The following is an 18,930-nucleotide window of genomic DNA, read 5'->3' as shown; positions in this document are numbered from 1 at the left end:
AACTTTTTTTGCTTTTTTTTTTTTTTGCAAGGCAATGAGGTTAAGTGGCTTGCCCAAGGCCACACAGCTAGGTAATTATTAAGTGTCTGAGGCCAAATTTGAACTCAGATACTACTGACTCCAGAGAGTCAGTGCTCTATCCACGGTGCTACCTAACTGTGCTCCCCCAGTAAAAAAAAAAAAACTTAAGAATTTCAGGCTTTAAATAAGGACATCCTTTTAAAACTATATGTAAAGTACCAGGTAAGAGTAATATAAAAAAATTCATAAGCTAGGAAAATAACCTTTGACAATCTACTTAATAGGAGAAAATATAAATATTTTTAGAAATAAAGGATTCCAATGCACATACTTATAATTGCTTTCTTTCGTCTGGGTTAAAACTAGATCATAATCAGAATCCATAAATAGAAAATAAAGTAAAGTGATCTGTGTTATATCATGTAAATAAACTATAGCAAATGATTTATAGCTGAAGAGAATGGTTGGTTTATACAAGGATTTAGTCCTATTCTAATTAGGTATTGTTAAAAAACTGGTGACAACTCAAAGAGGAGAATAGTGATGGAGTAATACTGAGTAAATCAAAGTGAGATATAATTTGCCTTAGAATATAAACAACATTCTAAGTGAATAAATACAGTACATTCAATTAATACTATAGCTTCTACGCTGTACTTTCTTCCAGAGGTTTAGGGATCTTTATAGAAATCATATAATATAAGCAAAACAGTTTCAAAAGCTTTGGTCACTCAAATATGTCATTTGAGTAATTCTACTGATAAAGAAAGGAAACAATTCAGAAAATTATCTTTAAGAAAAACAATCTGGTTCATATAGAATTAGCCACAATAGTAGACTATTGTACTGTTCTTTACCACTTCATATTGCCACTTCTACTATGCCATATTGATACATTATATCTTTCTCTGGAGGCCCTAATAAATGGGGGCTCCCATTTCATATAGAATTCCTAAGTTTAAATTTCAAAATAAATGCAAGTTAAGTTTCAATTATTTGCTATTTGAGAAACAGGAATTAGTTAGTATCATAGCGAATATAATAAAGAAAAAAATACCCTCAATATACCATGCTAATTAATCAATTACTTAAGAAAACTAGTAACAATCTCTAGTACTGAAGTTAGAAAAATAAATTGTCCATAGGTATGATTATTTTATGATTTTTATAGAAGTTCAACAGCTAATCAAGGAATTATCATCAATAATAATAATAAAGCCTACATGCTGAGTCTATAAAGAGATTTAGATACATCTCTTAACAGCTAAGGATTTACATTCTCATTGGAGGAAGTGTACATGTATGGAAAATAACTACCAATACAAAGTAGCATTTGGCTAATGATTCAGACAAGTGGATAGAGAAGAGTATATATAGTAAAACAGGATACAAAACTCATCTATTAATATGTGGTTTTTGCATTATCTTCAAAGAAGTTTTAGCCCACAAGAATTACAAATCTTTAATTCAGAGATCTGCCCAATTGTGTTATAATGATAACTGTTTACTGTTATATGTGCCCTGAGGTTTTTCAGATACAAGGTGCATTTAGCAAAGTAGAATAAATAACCAACATGGGGAGCTAGAGACATAAGAATGGAAGAAAAAACAAGATTACATATGCAGAACTGTTCTCAACTCATTTGTTTTTCATCTATTCCAGATCACAATAACTATCTCTTTAATATATAAAATGACTGAAGATTTCAACACCACCTGAATCAACTACAAAGGATTACTTGAAGTTAAAGAAAGAAATTCCTTTCCTCTAAAAATTCCATTGAGCTTTCTCCCATATTACATCAATCCAGAACGGAAACACAAAGAATTATACTTATTTTTTTTAATGATCTAGAACAAAAGTTAGGGATACTTTTTTTTTCAAGTTTACTAGAAACATACCATAAAAGATGACTGATGAAACTGGCTAATAAGACATTTTATTGTTTCCATTCTTTCTAATTTACATTCAGTAATAACTTAGATATGACCTTTGCCTGCAGGAGTTAAGAAGCTACAATAATATCTGAAAACCAAGTAAATTTAAGACAATTTTGTCTGGTAAAATATTTCATACTTTATCAAGTTAAACAATTTTAATAAATAGCTCAGCCAATAATTAACTTACCAATTCAATTTTTATCTTCTGTAAGCCTTGCTTTCAATATAGAACTGCAAGGAGAGCACAATCACTGACCCAATGGTTTTTAGCTCTTGACTAAAATTTTATAATCTTTGGCAGTACAATCTTGATTCTTTCTAATTGTATCATTTGTGCAATCAGGACATCTTAGTAGTTTCTCTGTTATGTGCACAGAACTACAAAACATTAGAAAAGCAACCTAACCTTCCTTAAAGTAAGTTTCCTCACCTACAAAGTGAATTAGTTTATACATTCTCTAAAGTCCCTTAAACATCTCACTTTATGAGCTGCCTCAGCAGTCCTGGTTAGGGAGTCTTCTGCTTGTCTTCTACAAATGAATCTTCACTGATGGCTTTTGTAGGTCTAATTTATAAATCTGTTGAGGATAAGAGGCGGTTCCTCTTCTTTAGGGAGAACTTATTTTTGTTGTTGTTGTTCCAAGTACACAGCTGTGTTTTTCTTTCCTTTTCTTCCCATTTGACATTTGTTCAGTCTTCAACCTCTGTTGAACTTGGGTCAAAAAGAAATGAGCACAAATCCTGGTTCTGCCACTTCCTACCTGAGTGACCTAATAAGCAAGTCACTTATTCTTTTTGAATCTGTTTTTCTCATGTGTAAAGATTGTACTTGATGACCTAAGAGCTTTCTAACTCTAGAGTGATATGTCTACATGATGGCTAATATTTATTATTAAGTTTTAAATATCTTAGAAATATTTGGTGCATGGTAAACCTCAAAATTCCAATAATTAAAAATAAACAAGAATGATATCATTAATATATTATATTAATTGGAACATATGTTTAGGATAACAGATGTCTCAAATAAAGACAATTATAATAAGCCTAATCATTATTCCACCTGAATTAACATATATTAATTTACCATAAAAATATTTCCCAAAGGAGAATAGATTATTTACTTTTGCAAATGTCTTTTAAAAAGAAAAATAATGTTTTGATAAAGCATGTTGAATTATTTCTCCACAAACTAAATTATCTTTCAATGCAGGAAAACTGAATTTATATTTTCCCTGAACCATTAATTCTTATAGAAGAAAAAATGGGAGGAAGGACAGAAAAAAGAAAGAAAGGAAAGAAAAGACAAAAGTTAAATAAAAGTGCATAACATTCAGTTCTGGGCACTATATTTTAGAAGAAATATGGATCAATTAGAACATTTCAGAAAAGGACTGAATAAGATAATAAACTATGTTATGTGAGGAATTTTTAAGGAACTTGTAGATGTTCAGTCTAGAGAAAACTTACAAGGGATGTGGTAGCAATTTTTAATAGTTGAAAGACTGTCTTGTGAAAGTGAGTTTACATTTGTTCTGCTTGGCTCCAGTAAGTAAATTAAGCCCAGCAGGTGAAAGAATTCAGTTCAACAACAAGACAATTTTTCAGACAACTGAAATTTGGTAAAAAGTTTAGAATCAGCTATCTCAGAGGTATTGAGTTCTCTTTGTACTTGAGGTCTTCAAAGCAGAAATGGGATAACTGGTCAATGGTGATATCATAGATTAGCATTCATAATTTAGGTAGGTTGACTATATGACCTCTGCTATTCCTTTCAAATCTGTACTTCAGTGATTATACCAAAAAAAAAAAAAAAAAGGAAAGGACAGAAGTTGCACTGAAACATAAGACTCATTATTTTTCTCATTATCATCAAATCCTCAAACTGTTCATTAAATGAGGTGATTATATTAGATAATCTTCAACCTCCTTTCCAATTTTATCTACAATTCTGTTAGCCAATTAAATTAGAAAAGTACAATGGTCAACAACAATCATAATAAACACAATGCACTTTGCTATATACAATAATAATGATACTTGGGAACAACATAGCATATTTTCTTCAAATAACTTCTATCATTTTCCCAAGGGTTTTACAACATGATTATGTTACATGATGATTTTTTATGACTATTAAAAAAGCACAATGGAACTGAAGTTCACTGCTTGTGACCACTCAAATTGCAGAATCAGGATCAGAACACAGGTTCCTTTTTTCTTTCACTTTTTACAAGCAATTGGTTAAATGACTTGCCCGAGGTCACACAGTTGCTAAATATCAAGTGTCTGAGGCCAAATTTGAACTCTAGTCCTCCTGACTCAAGGGTCTGCTCAATTATCTACTATGCCAACTAGCTGCCCCTAGAACTTAAGATTTTCTGAGTCCCAAGGAGTTTTTTTCTCTGTTGGCTTGTACTACTGCCACTACTGAAGGTCAAGTCAAAAGGAGAAAGGAATCACAATTCTTTTTATGTTAAAGTATTGGAACTAAATGACATAATTATGCATTTCCTCTTAACTCAAGAGAGAAAGAGACAGCATATTTTGTGAGGTTACAAAAAGATATGTCAATTAATTTAAAAAAATTAATGGCTCCTGGTTTGGTTTTCCTCATGAACTGTCTTCAAAAATATTTTTGGATTAATATACAACAATGAATATAAATCTGAGTTTAATCATTCAACAGAAAATAAAGATAAAAGCTAAGGCATACAATAAGAAATTATAATTACTTTGAATTTATCTAAAGAATCCCTGGAGAAGATTTCACAAGCTGCATCAATTTCCTTTCCTAACGTGTTAAAAATGGATTCCTGTTCTGTCTCCATAGAAAGCAGTTGGTCCTTGAGTTGCAGCTTAGTTTCTTCCATTCTCCTTAAATTTTCTTTATCATTGCATAGTTGCTTTTCCTAAGGGAGAAAAGGAATAAAAACAAAAGTTACTTATTAAATGACAGCAAAAAACACTTGTGAAATGGCATGAAACCTACAAATAGGATGGAAAGAAAATCACTGTTCTCATTACCACACTAAAATAAATTTACTACCTATTCAGTATTTGATAAAAAAAATTCTTGAGAGTGCAACAGTAGGACAGTTTGCAATTGGTGAACTGAGTATCTGGTGCAGTAGCAATATAATCTGGGGAAAGGAGAACAGTTGAAAGGAAATTCTGTACCATATTAAAATCACATTTCCATTAATGGATCAGAACAAAAGCCAATACCATAAAATAGGCTTTAAAGTTACAAAAAAAATCTCTAAAACCTAGGAGATTGGGTAAAATAGACAAAAGGGGAAACAAATATACTAAACAAGCTTGTATGTTTAGCTCCCAAACCTCCAGAAAATAAATGACCATTTTTATCTCATCAAAGCTGTGAAAAACAGAAAAGTTCAATTAAACTCTCAAATATAGAAATCCTATAAATACTTTTTAGGTCATGGGAATGTGATGGAACCAGTACAGTAATGTAAATTCAGAAAGTTATCTTAAGGAAAGAGCTTTCCATGAAGTAACTATTGGACATTTTGAACTGAAAGGCTGATAGAAATCTCAAATTCACCATTTTCCTCCACTCTTAAAATACCTTATAGCTTTTCAACTCATTTTTGTGTGTTATCTTCCCAGATTGGAATCTAAATTCCTTGGGACTAATTTCTTTTTTGGCTTTATATTTCCAGAGCTTAGCACAGTGCCTAGCACATGCCTAGTAAATGAACTCACCTTTTCTCTCCAATCTCATCCCTCCTTTGAATCTCCCTATTTCTATTGAAGGCAGTTACCTAAGGACTACAAACAGCACTAACATGCTTTACACTCATAAAGCCTATATAACTCTTCAGTTCCAAATCTTGCCATTTCTATCTCTACCACATATCTCACATTCATCCTCTTGTCTCTACTCACAAAGGTATTACCCTAATTCATATCTTTTTTTTTCTCAGGCAGCCTGGAAAATTGTTAAGAGTTTATTTGGTCTCCCTGCCTCAATTTTCTCTCCATGCCAATTAGGCCTCTATATAGCAACCAAAGTGATTTTCCTAAAGCACAATTATCATGCCTTTCTCCAATAAACACCTGTAGTTAAGCATTTCTTTTAGGATAATATATAGACTACTTTGTCTGATAATGAAAAAGTCTTCTCAACCTGACCTTATCCAACCTTGTCAGTCTTATTTAATTTCCTACTCATATTCATTCCAACAGTATAAAACAAAAAAAAAAAACAGACTTTTTGATGTCAATATTTCTCTTTGCTTTTGCATTAGCTACACCCAACCTCCACCCCCATGCTTATAATGTACTTTCTACCTCACCTTCTTTCAAGGTTCTGCTCAAGTGCCTCTTTCTGCATAAGACCCTTCCTGGTGTTTTCCACAGCTAATACCTTCCCAGTCAAGTTACCTTGAATCAGTTTTAGTTGTGTTTTGAACATACCTAGATACACATTGTTTATCCTGTTAGAATGGAAAGCAAGTCAATTGAGGGCAAGGACTATTGTGCTTTTTTCTTTATATTTCCAGTGCCTAACATTGGGTTTAGCATAAAGCTGATATTTTACAAAACAGTCAGTGATTCATTGATATGGGGGGGCTGTGGGGAGTGGTGAAGAACACAACTATATACAGATAATTAAAAACGAAGTAATTTGGGAATAGGTGGAAAGGAAAAGATAAGAGTTAAACATTAGGTATGCCACTCAAATTGAGCTATGTTGCAGATACTATGGATTCAATGAGATAAAGGAAATTAAGAGTGATAGAGAAGATTTTATGTAAAAGTATAGTAGTAAGAGGTGGAATATTGTAGACAGCATGGAAGTTAAACTAATAAGTTTCAAGAATATAAGTGGGTGGAGTAAAGACTCTTCTCACCTTACTATATTTAACTAATCCCAGATCATATTGCCTCTCCATATTTATTTAATGTTAATCAATCAAAATGCATTTAAGTGATTACCACGTGCACTATTCAGAAAGTAGGCTAGGGACAGAATATACAAGACATTAAATGACAAAAATAGGACTCTGTAGTTTACCCTTAGAGGTAACATAAGTGAATGATGTGATCAGATATTATACTTCCAAATTTTTGGCAGATGTGGGGAGGATGGATTGGAGAGGGAAAAAGAATATAAGTTGGGAGATCAAATCAAAAAAGGTACTGTGGATTTCCAGACTAAGTGATCAACAAGCTAGAACACTATACTTTTACAACCTCTCAATCCTTTCCAAAAGAAATAAAGCAATTTTGGATTCTTCCAGGGTCCAATAGTACCCTAAGAGACCTAAGAAAGCTAGAACCCAATGAACTAAGGGCTGAGAAAGTTAATCTCCAATCCCTAACACATTAGCATCCCATCTACCATCAGTCACCATGTGTTAGCAGAACTGGAACAAATTTCAATTCTGTCTCCTTCCCCGGCTTTCTAGATCAGCAAATTTAGTTCAGATAAAGATAAATATTGTAAGATATAAGAATAAACTGAATCAATGAGAAGGCGGAGGATGCTATGAATCCCAAAAGAGCATGGAATCACAGCAAAATTGTTTCTGAATAGTTTAAAAGATAAATAAGAATTGTGAAAGCAGAATTTATGGCCTGAACAGCAGAAATAATTGGCAGAAAAGAAAAACTTGAATCCATAGTATTACCTTACCAAAGAATACCTCATTAAATCTATGGTATTACTTACCAAAGAAATAAGAAAGAGTAAATCATCAGAATAGTAAACAGTAATAAAGAGAGAAAACACCCAGAAACAAATGCCAAAGGAAGAGAAGCAAAAAGCAATAATGTTAAAAAGAAACAAGATTTCAATTCAAGCAAAATATATTGATCTTGAAGACAGGCTATATATAGACAATTTAATGAATATCGGTTTGCCAGGATATGACAAGACAAAAACTTGAATTCTATAATGTATGAAATAATAAAAAGGAACTGTCCAGAGCTTCTGAACACAGGGAACAATGCGTTAATATGTGATTTAATATATAGGTCATGGGGGGGGACTATGTTGCAAATTACAAGACTCGAATTGAATAACAATTCCAATGACAAATAACAAAATCTACAGGTAACTAGGAGGAAGACCTTTGAATATAAGGGGGGAAATATCAAGAACATAAACTTCTTCTTCACCTACCATAAAGTGTAATAGGGAAAAATATCAAGAACATAAGATTATTTTTCATCTACCATAAACTGTAATTATGTTTCAAAGTTCAAAGGATCAAGATGTAATCCATGATAATGTACCTTGTGAACCAAAGCCTAACCATTTATGAAAGGTCTTTTGAAGAACTGAACAGATTATTTTATTTAAAAACACCACATACTAAGAAGGTTAATTATAATGTCTCCATTCTCCCTGCTAAAAAAACACATACTTTTAAATAGGTAAATATAAAGAACATAATGAAAACAAAATTACTCCAGAAAAGAAAAAGAAAAAAGTTCTTAAGCTATTAAAATACTTCAAAGAAGAAATGATATGATACCATAACCAGTTAGTAGTCATGTGAGTGGTAAAAAAAGGGTGAATGCATGAAATGAAGAAATGTTAAAAAGGTAGAATGAAAGACTTGAGAGTGGAGAGCAGTAAATCCTAGACTAAAATATTTTTATTGTTGTTGATCTTTAAGCAATATTTGATTTCATCTGAATTTACAAAAGCCCATTTACTTTCATGTGAACATCAAAACAAAGAGCTGTCATCATTGATGAAACAGATGAAACATGGCCACTTTTCTGTTTAGTTGATTCTATCTATCTGAGATGGTCAAAGGGAGAGATAAATTAGGTGTTCTTTCAATGAGGAAAGGAATTGTAACAATAATAGCCTGAGAAACATGATCTAACATATCTTTAAATACTAAATTTGTGAGCCATCATCTTCTATCAGACAAACAAATCAAAAATAGAGGCAGAGATGAGTGGAGTGAATAAGAGCATGGTTGAGGAAACCAAGAGGTTGAACTCCAAAGCCAGTGGGAAACTGGAAAAGGCAGAGTAACAATGACATAAATGAACTGCCATCTGGCAGGCAGGTCTATGTTTTGGCCTGCCAAGACTTCGTCGTGATTACATTCCTCTTAGCATCACTACTTGTCACAAACGTAATCATGTTTTGACTTGGACGACCTGCTGCCCATTGAAAATAGTCTACCATTATAGTTTCTGACAACAGAATGGCCTTTGGCCCTGCAAGACAGCATATTTTCCAAGGCTTCATCTCTAACTAAAAGCCAAATAGAATAATCATTTCAAGAACTTCTTAGGTGATAAGGTCAAAACATTGATTGTATTGCCAACCAACTACTGTTACTTTGAGTTATTTCTTAAGTAAGATCCAGCTTCAACTATATTCTTCCAACTACAAATTCTTTTAAGTTTTAATGTAATACCTGAACTGATCCATCTTTGGATTTCACTCTTGTGGCATTTTTAGACTTTCATTTCTAGATTTCTTCATTCAGGCAGCACTTACTAAGCATACACTGCATTTACACAACCGATCAGCATTTTCAGGATAGTATTAAAAAATAAGATAGTGACCAAATGTTCAAAAAAACTGCCTGCTCTATGAGAAAAGCCAACCCCCCCCCCCAATAACACTTTCAAAATGCCTACTTCAGATGGGACACAAGTATAAGGGTTATTAATAAAAAATAATAAAAGTTACATTCATATGATACTTTAAGGTTAACAAAAGACTTTTCTGACAAAAACTCTGTTGTGTATATATGATTATCCTTTTTAAAAGTTTAGGAATCTGAAGCTCCCAGTTAAATGACTTACCTAGGGTCAAACACCTTGTATTAAAATAACAAAATTCAAACCTAGTTCTTCTACTACAGATTCAGAGGTCGTTGAAGTTATTCCATCAATTTCAGTCATATCTGACTCTTCATGACTCCATTTGGTGTTTTGTGGGAAAAGATACAGGAGTGGTTTGTCACTTCCTTCTTCAGCTCATTTTCCAGATGAGGAAACTGAGGCAAATAAATTTAAATGACTTGTCCAATGTCTAACAAAGTAGGAAGTATCTGAGAGTGGATTCAAGCTCAGGTCTTCCTGCCTCTAGGGCTGAACCACCAACCTGACATGCTGGTTTAGTCTTTTTGTTTTTCAGCATTGACTGGTTTTTCAAGACCCTATTTGGGGTTTGATTGGCAAAGATCCTAGAGTGGTTTGCCTCTTTCTCCTCCAGTTCATTTTATAGATGGTCATTTTGCAAGACCAAATAACTTGCCCAGGGTTACCCAGCCAGAAAGTGTGTTTGAGGTTGGATTTGAACTCAGGGAAGTTAAATCTTCTTGACATCAGATTCAGTTCTCTATTTGCTGTGCTACCCAGTTGCTCTGTTATACATGTAAACTCTAACTTGAGGAATTGTATCTAAGAATAAGAATCTATTAATTTATTTATTAATTATTTATTAATTAATTTATTAATATTAAAGCTATCCAGATAAAATAACTATTTTGTGGAAATCTAATTTTAGATGCTATCCTACCTTAGCAAGTACAATATTGGACATAGAGCTTTTCTTGATTACTTGAGATCTAAGTCATATAGAACTGCACCTAGAAGGTCTTGAGCTCAAATACAGCCTCAGATACTTACTTATTTGTGCAGCCCAGAGCAAATCATATCTGTTTAATCTATTAAAGGGGGTTATTTATAGCACCTACTTCCCAAAATTGTTACTATGATGACCAAATTAGATATTTATACATTCTTTACAAACCTTAAAAAATGTTGTAATCAATGGTAGCTATTATTGCTATCATTAAAATTAATTCATTATATCATGCAATATATCAATAAAGTTTATGGAAATGCTTCTATAATAAATGTGCCCAGACTACTGCCATATTACAACTCATTTCTCTAGTCAAGTACAATTAGAGGATGGGTCATATATCACTGAAGACCAAAGGACTATTTACCCCTAAACAAAATTCCTCCAAGTTGTTCTCTTTCATTTGCTACTGCTTCTTCATCTCTACTGGCATCTGAAATGGTAACTAGTCCTGCTGAATGCTAAATAAGTCAAAAAAAGTAGATGGTAAGCAGAAAGCTCTCTACCACAAATTCTGCAATATAGCTTCCTGAAATTTACTACATTCCTTTCTTTTGACTTTTTTTCGCTTCTTTTCTAATTTTTTGCTAATTTTTTCATGTTTCACGATTTCAGCATCCATGATGATTACTTTAAATTCCCATCAATAGTCAAATAAGATAAAAGTTTTTCATGGGTGGCAAAATAATTGAACACATCTTCATATGAAACTTCAATTCTTTATTATGTACAATTGTTTTTATAAGTATATATAAATATATTTAATACTACCAACTCTGCTGTGCTTGTCTATGTCTGCTTTCTCAACTTAGAAGTCTCTTCTCCAAATATTTTTAATATTTCATTCAAACTTTTTTCATTTTTTTTGCAACACTGTCACTGCCCCACAATCTTTCCCCCAAACAAGGTTCCCCTTTCTCCTTGATCATCAGGCTGCCCCTTATAATAAATAAGAAATCAAAACAAATTCTTGTGTTGGTCATGAATGAAAATATAACTGTCCATCACTTCTCTGCTAAGAAATAGTATGCTTTCTTTTTAGCCTTCCAAGATTCTTGACAGAGCACTGTATTCATTAATCAAATCTTAAGTCTTTCATAGTAGTTTTCCTTTAATAACTGTAGTCACTGTATACATTTTTATCTTATACTACTCCATTTTGTATCAAGGTTTCTCTGATTCTGTCTTTTTTGTAGTTGTTTTTTTAAAAAAACACAATAATATCCCTTACATTATTCCTTCACATACCATACTTTGCTTATATATTTACCAACAGTTAGAAAACTACTTTGCTTCCTGTTCACAAATACAACTTGAAGTACCAAAATTCTTTTCCTTTCCATGGGTTTGCACTAAGTAATGGTTAAGCTTTACTATTTAGTTTCTGTTTTACTTCTGAGGAATGGTTCCAAATTGTGTTCAAGAATACCTGAACCACTCCACAGCTCTACCAGATTGTTTTAGGATATACAGTTTCCTATGATCCATCCAACAACTATATCTTTTATTTTCATGTGATTTGTTTTTCATCTTTTAAGAACTGCCTATCATCATTATTATAATTATCATTTTAACATTTTTATTAAGAAATAGTTAATAATTTCTTACATATTTTGGATAACAAGTCTTTGTCAGAAAACATTTCTGAAAAAATATTTTTCACTTAATTTTCCTTCTGAAGTAAACAATTCAAATATCATGGAACTACAGTCAGGATCACACAGGACTTAGCAGCATCCACAATAAGGGCTCAAAGGGCTTGGAATGCAACCAGGAATCAACTACCCAGCAAAATCGAACAATCTCTTCCAGGGGAAAAGATGGTCTTTCAATGAACCAGGGGAATTTCAAATGTTCCTGTTGAAATGACCAGAGCTGAACAGAAAGTTTGATCTTCAAGTACAGGACTCAGGTGAAGCATAGAGAGGGTTGAAGGGTAAATTATGAGGGACTTAATGATGATGAACTGTGTGTATTCCTGCATGAGAAGATGATACTACTAATACTCATATGAACCTTCTCATTTATTAAAGTGAAGGAGTAGACAAAGAACAGGAGAGAGCTGAATTTAAAGATATAATATATTGTAAAAATGGAGTCAATGGGTGAAAGGGGAATGTACTAGGAGAAAAATAAAGAAAAGGTAGAATAGGCTAAGATATTTCATGTAAAATAGTCAAGAAATAGCTTTTGCAATGGTATGGAAAGGGGGAAGGTGAGGGGGAATGAGGGAGCTTTCATTCTCATCGGAAATGGCTCAGAGAGGAAACAACATACATCTTAATAGGATATAGAAATTTATCTCAACCCAGAGGAAAAAGGAGAGGAAGGAGAGGAAGGGGATAGGAGAAAGGTTGTTGGGAAAGGGAAGGGAGGGTGTTGTAGGTGATAGAGAAGAGGGAAGATTGTGTTAGACGATAGCTAGATACAGCACACTTTTTTTTGCAAGGTGATGGGGTTGCGGTGGCCTGCCTGGGATGTGATTTGGTTCTAGGGTCAGTGCTCTGTCTGCTGTGCCACTTGGTTGCCCCACAACACACTTTTAAGGACAGATGAAGTGAAAAGAAAGAAAAATAGAATAAATGGGAGTGGGAAGGAATGGATGGAGGGAAATACAATTAGCAATACCAACTGTGGGAAAAAAAAATATTGAAGCAACTTCTGATGTACTTAGAACTAATGGTTTCTGAACACAGACTGAATCACAATTTTCGTTTTCTTTTTCTCTCACTTTATTTTTCATGAAGTTTTTCTAATTTTGTTGGGGGAGGGGGGATAATGTTTATTCCTACAATAAGACTATTTAAATAATGTATAAATAAATAAATTTAATTTTAAAAATGTAATAAAACTTTATTTACAAATTTAAAACCATTCTTAATTCCTGTGCTGTAAAAAAAAAAAACCACAGGAGACCACTATCTGCAAAGTCTTGTCAAGAAAAAATTATTCCTTGATCTTTACAATAATCCTTTGGTCATTTGATTGGTATGGTAGAAATGGATAAGTCTAAGTAATAGTGTCATTATTTTATTTTTTTTAACAAAATGGAATAGCCCAAACATGATAAATTTGTATTCATTCACTAATTTAGGTACAGGCTTGGTTCCTTGGGGATGGCATGTGTGTATGTGTGTGGGGGGGGAGGTTTCAAAATTTATGAGAATTGTCTGTTAATAAAGGGTATTTGAAAAGAGAGTGTGGTATAAATTAATTTCAGTTTGATGTGATTTAAGACTCTCAAGAAGTGTATTCTAGAAATGGGGAGTGTACTTAGTCACTATAAGATAATGTTATTTATTAATCCATCAATCAAACTTTGGGAAAGGTATTTCTATCAGGATAGATAAAAGGAGTATGTTTTGGCAGAGGGGTGGTAGGTACAAGACTGGGCTAAAACAATAAAGACATGAAAAGAAAGATTATGCTAGGAGAAGTTTAGACATTAGAGGAGAAATAATACCACTGAAGAGGCACAAAGATCTATTATAGTAGAAGGAAAGTGAAGGTATGGGCACTGAGTAAATACCACTATCAACAGATGTGTCCCAAAGAGGGAATAACATATATCCTCAATTGGGATTAAAAATCTATCCTACCCTACAGGAAGGAAAGGGGGGAGGGTAAAAAAATAGGAAGAAGGGACTAATAAAAGGGAAGGTGAAGGTAAAAGTAAAAGACAAGATAAAGTCAAAATTTACAAGAAAAGTTAAAGAGGAAAGAAAGTAAAACATTGGTGAGGAGAGATAAGAGAAAGGAAAGAGAAAAGTATAAACAGGAAATGATAGAAAAGAGGGAAATACAGAATTAGTGATCTTAACTGTAAATGTAAATGGGATAAATTCTCCCATAAAATGGAAGCAGACAGAAGAATGAGTTAAAAACCAGAATCCTATACTATAATGAGAGATACACATAAGGGTAAAGGTAAAAGACTGAATCAAAATATGCTTCAGTGGAAGTAAAAAAAAATCAGAGGGAGCAATGTTAATCTCAGATAAAACAAAAGCAAAAATGATCTGATATTTGTCTTTCATTCTTTTTTGGTTTGTTTTTTGTCGTTTTTTGTTGTTTTTGTCTTTCATTCTTAAAGAAGACTACAACATTAGGGAGGTAATGCCATGACAAGCATGTGAACTGGATTTGAGTGAGGGGATGCTGTGCTAAGTCACCAGCCTCACTTTCTCCTCTTGAGCCATTTGGATCTAATGGTCAGATGAGAATCAGGACAACCAGAGTTGGTGCTGGATTTATGGCAATTAGGGTTAAGTGACTTGCTCAAGGTCACATAGCTAGTATGTGTCAAATGGCTATGGCTATATTTGAACACGTGTCCTCTTGACTCCAAGGCCAGTACTCTATCCATTGTGCCACCTAGCTACTCTCCAAAAAAATAAAGCCAAAAATAAAATCTCATTAAAAGGGATAGGGGGAGCCAAGATGGTGACAAGAAAGGATCGAGTCTTAGGCGCTCTCTGATAAAACACCTAAGCTAAGGACTCTAACTAAACTTTCCAGAGACAGAACCCACAGAGGGTCCCAATGAGGCAATTTTCCTACTCAAGGTAACCTGGAAAAGAGCAGAAAGGCTCTGCTCCCCGGGGTTGGAGGGGCAGCCCGACAGAGGGGTGGCCCACAGGGAGCAAAAGAACTTCAGCCTTCTGGAGGCAGCCCCAGGGCACTGGGAGCCACAGCTCACAGCAGTAGGGGAGTTCCCTGAGCTACGCCCCGGGGAGCACCAGGCACAAAGTGGGGGAACAGCGGGGGACCTCTGCCAGAGCGAGCACATGGAGCCCAGCCCTCAGGGCACACAGCAAGCAACTTGGTCTTTCTGCAGCACTGATCCAAGAACAGAAGCAGGTGGAGCCAGTAAGCAGGAGGCCCCAGGGCATGAGCCCATTGAACCTAGGGAGGGGAGTGAAGAGAGAGAGAGACTACAGAGCTCTGTCCTCTGCCCCTGGAACAGGACTCTGGGGCTCTGATCACATTCAGATCCTGATCCCAATCTAGGTGCCCCCCCCCCAAAGAGCAGCAGGGCCCACCCCACCTCAGCCCCGTGGCAGAGGGGGTCGCATATGGTCATTCACAGACCATGAGGGACAGAGCCTCACACACCGGCCTTGGAGTCAGGAGTACCTGGGTTCAAATCCTGCCTCTGACACTTAATAATTACGTAGCTGTGTGGCCTTGGGCAAGCCACTTAACCCCATTTGCCTTGCAAAAACTTAAAAAAAAAGTCCTTTCCAATTGTACAAATATAAGTATATTTACTTATGTTCTTTGACTTTTATTTTTGTATTTCAAAATATCTATTCTATTCTGGCCTTTTTCATCAGGAATGTTAGGAAGCCCTTTCTATCACCTTGCCAGTTTGGACAACAGTCCCTCATTTTCTTCAAAGGATTTCTATTTGGGAGACATAACACTTTAATGCTCAAGACATTATTTAATGAAAACAGGATTCCATAATATATTTATTTTTGTGGTTGAAACTATCAATCTATTTGATTTTTTTTAAATTATAATTGATTTACAGCTCTTCAAGTATATAAGCAAGAGTTAAATTTTTAGGAGTAGCTTAGCTTTATGTTCCTCATTTCTTTCAAAAGACTGAGGTATTTTTATTTCTTTCTTTTCTCACGACATTAGTGTGAGAACATTTCTCACAATTATTAGTGAATTAGGAGACACATGCTGGAGGCCTGTTATTTTTGAGTAAAGTGAGGCATAAAACCACTTAGCATCATACCATGCATGAATGATTGGAGAACTTTAACTAGTAATCTTAGCATATGTTGTTCATCTACTAAGCAACTGTAGATATCTAATGAAAAACTTAGCAATTGATTATGAGAGGGTCAAGAGAATTTGTAAATAGTTGAGTAATTGAGTAATTGCTCAAATAAACTCTTGAGAAACTATCAGTTTTCTTTGGTTTAGATGCCAGTAGATGGAACTGGAGTGCAGCAACACAGCAAGGCCTGGGGTACGAAGAATCTTCCTTGTTTAAATCCTTGTTCAAAGACTTAATAGATGTGTTACCCTGAGTAAATCACTTAAATCTATTTGATTTACAGATGATTTCCTCATCTGTAAAAGGAATTGGGAGAAGGAAAATGGCAAACCACTCTAGTATCTTTGCCAAGAAAACCCCACAAAGAATCGCATGCAACTAAAAAAACAACTAAACAACAACAAATGTAGACCTTCACAAGATGGCTTTTGCAGTTTATTTGATTTTACATAATATCATCCTCTCATTACTAAAAGACAAATCTTTGAAAAGACCTAATATCTCTTAATAAGTCTAAATAAAAAGTGGCAATATGTACATGGTACCTGCCCTCAAACCTGTTGTTTGAATCCCTTTGAATTGTATGAGTGCTAATTTTTTATATTAAATCTTTATTAGATCTTTAAACTGCATTATATGCCAATCTCTCCTTTACCTAAGAAATAACTAGTAATTCAGTTTATATACGGCGTGCATTAATACTATACCTTCCTAGAAGACAAGTCACCTAATGCTCAGTTGTAATATGAATATTCTTCAGCTGGTTAGGTAAATGAGTCCTTGATAGTATTTTTTTCAAGATAATTTGCCTTTTGAAGTTAACATTATGGATTTAAAATTTATAAATGAAGTTTTTTATTTTCTAAAATAATTTCACCAAAATTTTCTGATGATATGTGCAAGTTTTGGGCTTACTATATTATCAGAGGGTTCAAAAATAATTTTGAATTATTTTATTTTGGGTCTATTGTAGTTCTTAACCTTTATTTTAATGCTGCCCCTACATCTTGGCTCTAAACTCCTATCTTTAGTATAATGAATAGCAGAGGGTGTGAAGTTGTACTAAGTGAAATGTTGCCTTTTTTCCAAGTTAGTTTTCAGTGGGGGAGAAGAAGCAGCTTCTTCTATATATAGTCAATAGTATGAGTGTATCTTATTTAATATAATGTGTTTGTAAAGGTGTGTAAAAAAAGTTTTCATTTAATTTAATGCTTGTATTGAAAATAAAGTGGTGCTTCTGGAGCACTTAAGATCTCAAAGGAAATGTGAAAACTTTCATTGAACAGACATCACTTTGGACAAGTGATTTTTTTTTTATTGAAATGATTATGCTTGTATAAAGTTAGTGTTTCTTCATAAGTTCTTAAGAATCTATGGGAAATTGGAGAATATTGATTAAATTTTAGTGCAATAATTCTTACTTCGTTAAACTGATTAGACCAATCAGGGATGTTTCTTGTTATTTATTTGTTAGCAGCCTTTTTAAAATAATTTTAAAAATGGCACAATTATAGATGTTGATTGAGGAAAGAAAAAATTCTTTAACAAAACTAAATAAAATATAAACTTTTTCCAGTGTCTGCTTAAGTATGTTTTATATGTTATTTCTATTCTAAATTCACCCATATAATCTTTCCAAAGGTCAAAAGTTCCTGACAGAAGAGAGGGATTCCTAGCATTCCTGTGAAAAGGACAGAATAGAATGAAAAAATTTTCAAATGCAAACAGGAATCAAAAAAGTATGTGAATATATTTCCATAATTGGAAGGAACTTTATAATGTTGAAGTATGTACATCCTACAAGGTGGGGAGGGAAAGAAATACAATTTTAAAAAATATGAGACAAATAAAATCTGAATTAATTAAAGATGGGCAGAATTCACATAAACAAAGCAGGCTAAAGAATTTAAAAATCTCTTGAAAAATATACTGTAGATAACTTAACTGACTTGATTTTTAGATGAATTGTTCAGCTTGCTATTCCCCAAATATGAAATTACATTGTGATGTTTCTGCCTTGAAGAATCCCTACTTTTCTTCAAAGGTCAGTTCATGAAGTCTTCTACAGGAAGTCTATCCTGATAACCCAATAATCAGTATTCTTGCCCTAAGAATTACTCATTGAAAAAAAAGAAAAATATGTAGCATATATTTTCTATTTTCTTTTCTATGTACATGGTACATAGAAGAAGAAGGAGGAGGAGAAGGGGGAGGGAGAAGGAGGAGGAGGAGGAGGAGGAAAAGCAGCAGCAGCAGCAGCAGCAGCAGCAGCAGCCTGGGAAGTAAATGCCACTAGCAAATGGAGTTGCCACTGACACTGAGTAGCTGAGTAGTTCCTGATCTCTCCACTGCATGAGGATGCCTCTCAGGAGGCAGTACTCCTCCTCAGGATCACTGTTCACCTATGGTCAGGAAAAGAATCACAGAGCAAAAGAGCAGCCAGGTACCTGGGCTTGCCAAGGCAGTTCATGGGCAAATAACCTCCATCACCATCACAAGAGGTCCCAGATATGTCAGGATGAAGAGTTGTGGAGCCAGGGCTAGATCTGCAAGTTTAAGGAACAAAGTATAGACCTAC

General features: G+C 34.0%; 1 protein-coding gene across 13 annotated transcripts in view; it reads right to left on the bottom strand.

The window, feature by feature from the left end:
- The window catches only part of CEP128 (centrosomal protein 128), a 541,441-nt gene that overhangs the window by 320,036 nt on the left and 202,475 nt on the right, over positions 1-18,930 (bottom strand). For all 13 annotated transcript variants that reach the window (XM_074235602.1, XM_074235601.1, XM_074235600.1 and 10 more), the window contains one exon: positions 4,698-4,874. In XM_074235602.1, coding sequence (XP_074091703.1) covers positions 4,698-4,874 — 177 coding nt within the window. The remainder of the gene's footprint in view (positions 1-4,697; positions 4,875-18,930) is intronic.

Source organism: Macrotis lagotis, chromosome 4, assembly GCF_037893015.1.
Source record: "Macrotis lagotis isolate mMagLag1 chromosome 4, bilby.v1.9.chrom.fasta, whole genome shotgun sequence".
NCBI lineage: Eukaryota > Metazoa > Chordata > Mammalia > Peramelemorphia > Peramelidae > Macrotis > Macrotis lagotis.
This window is presented reverse-complemented; position numbering and strand designations above follow the sequence as displayed.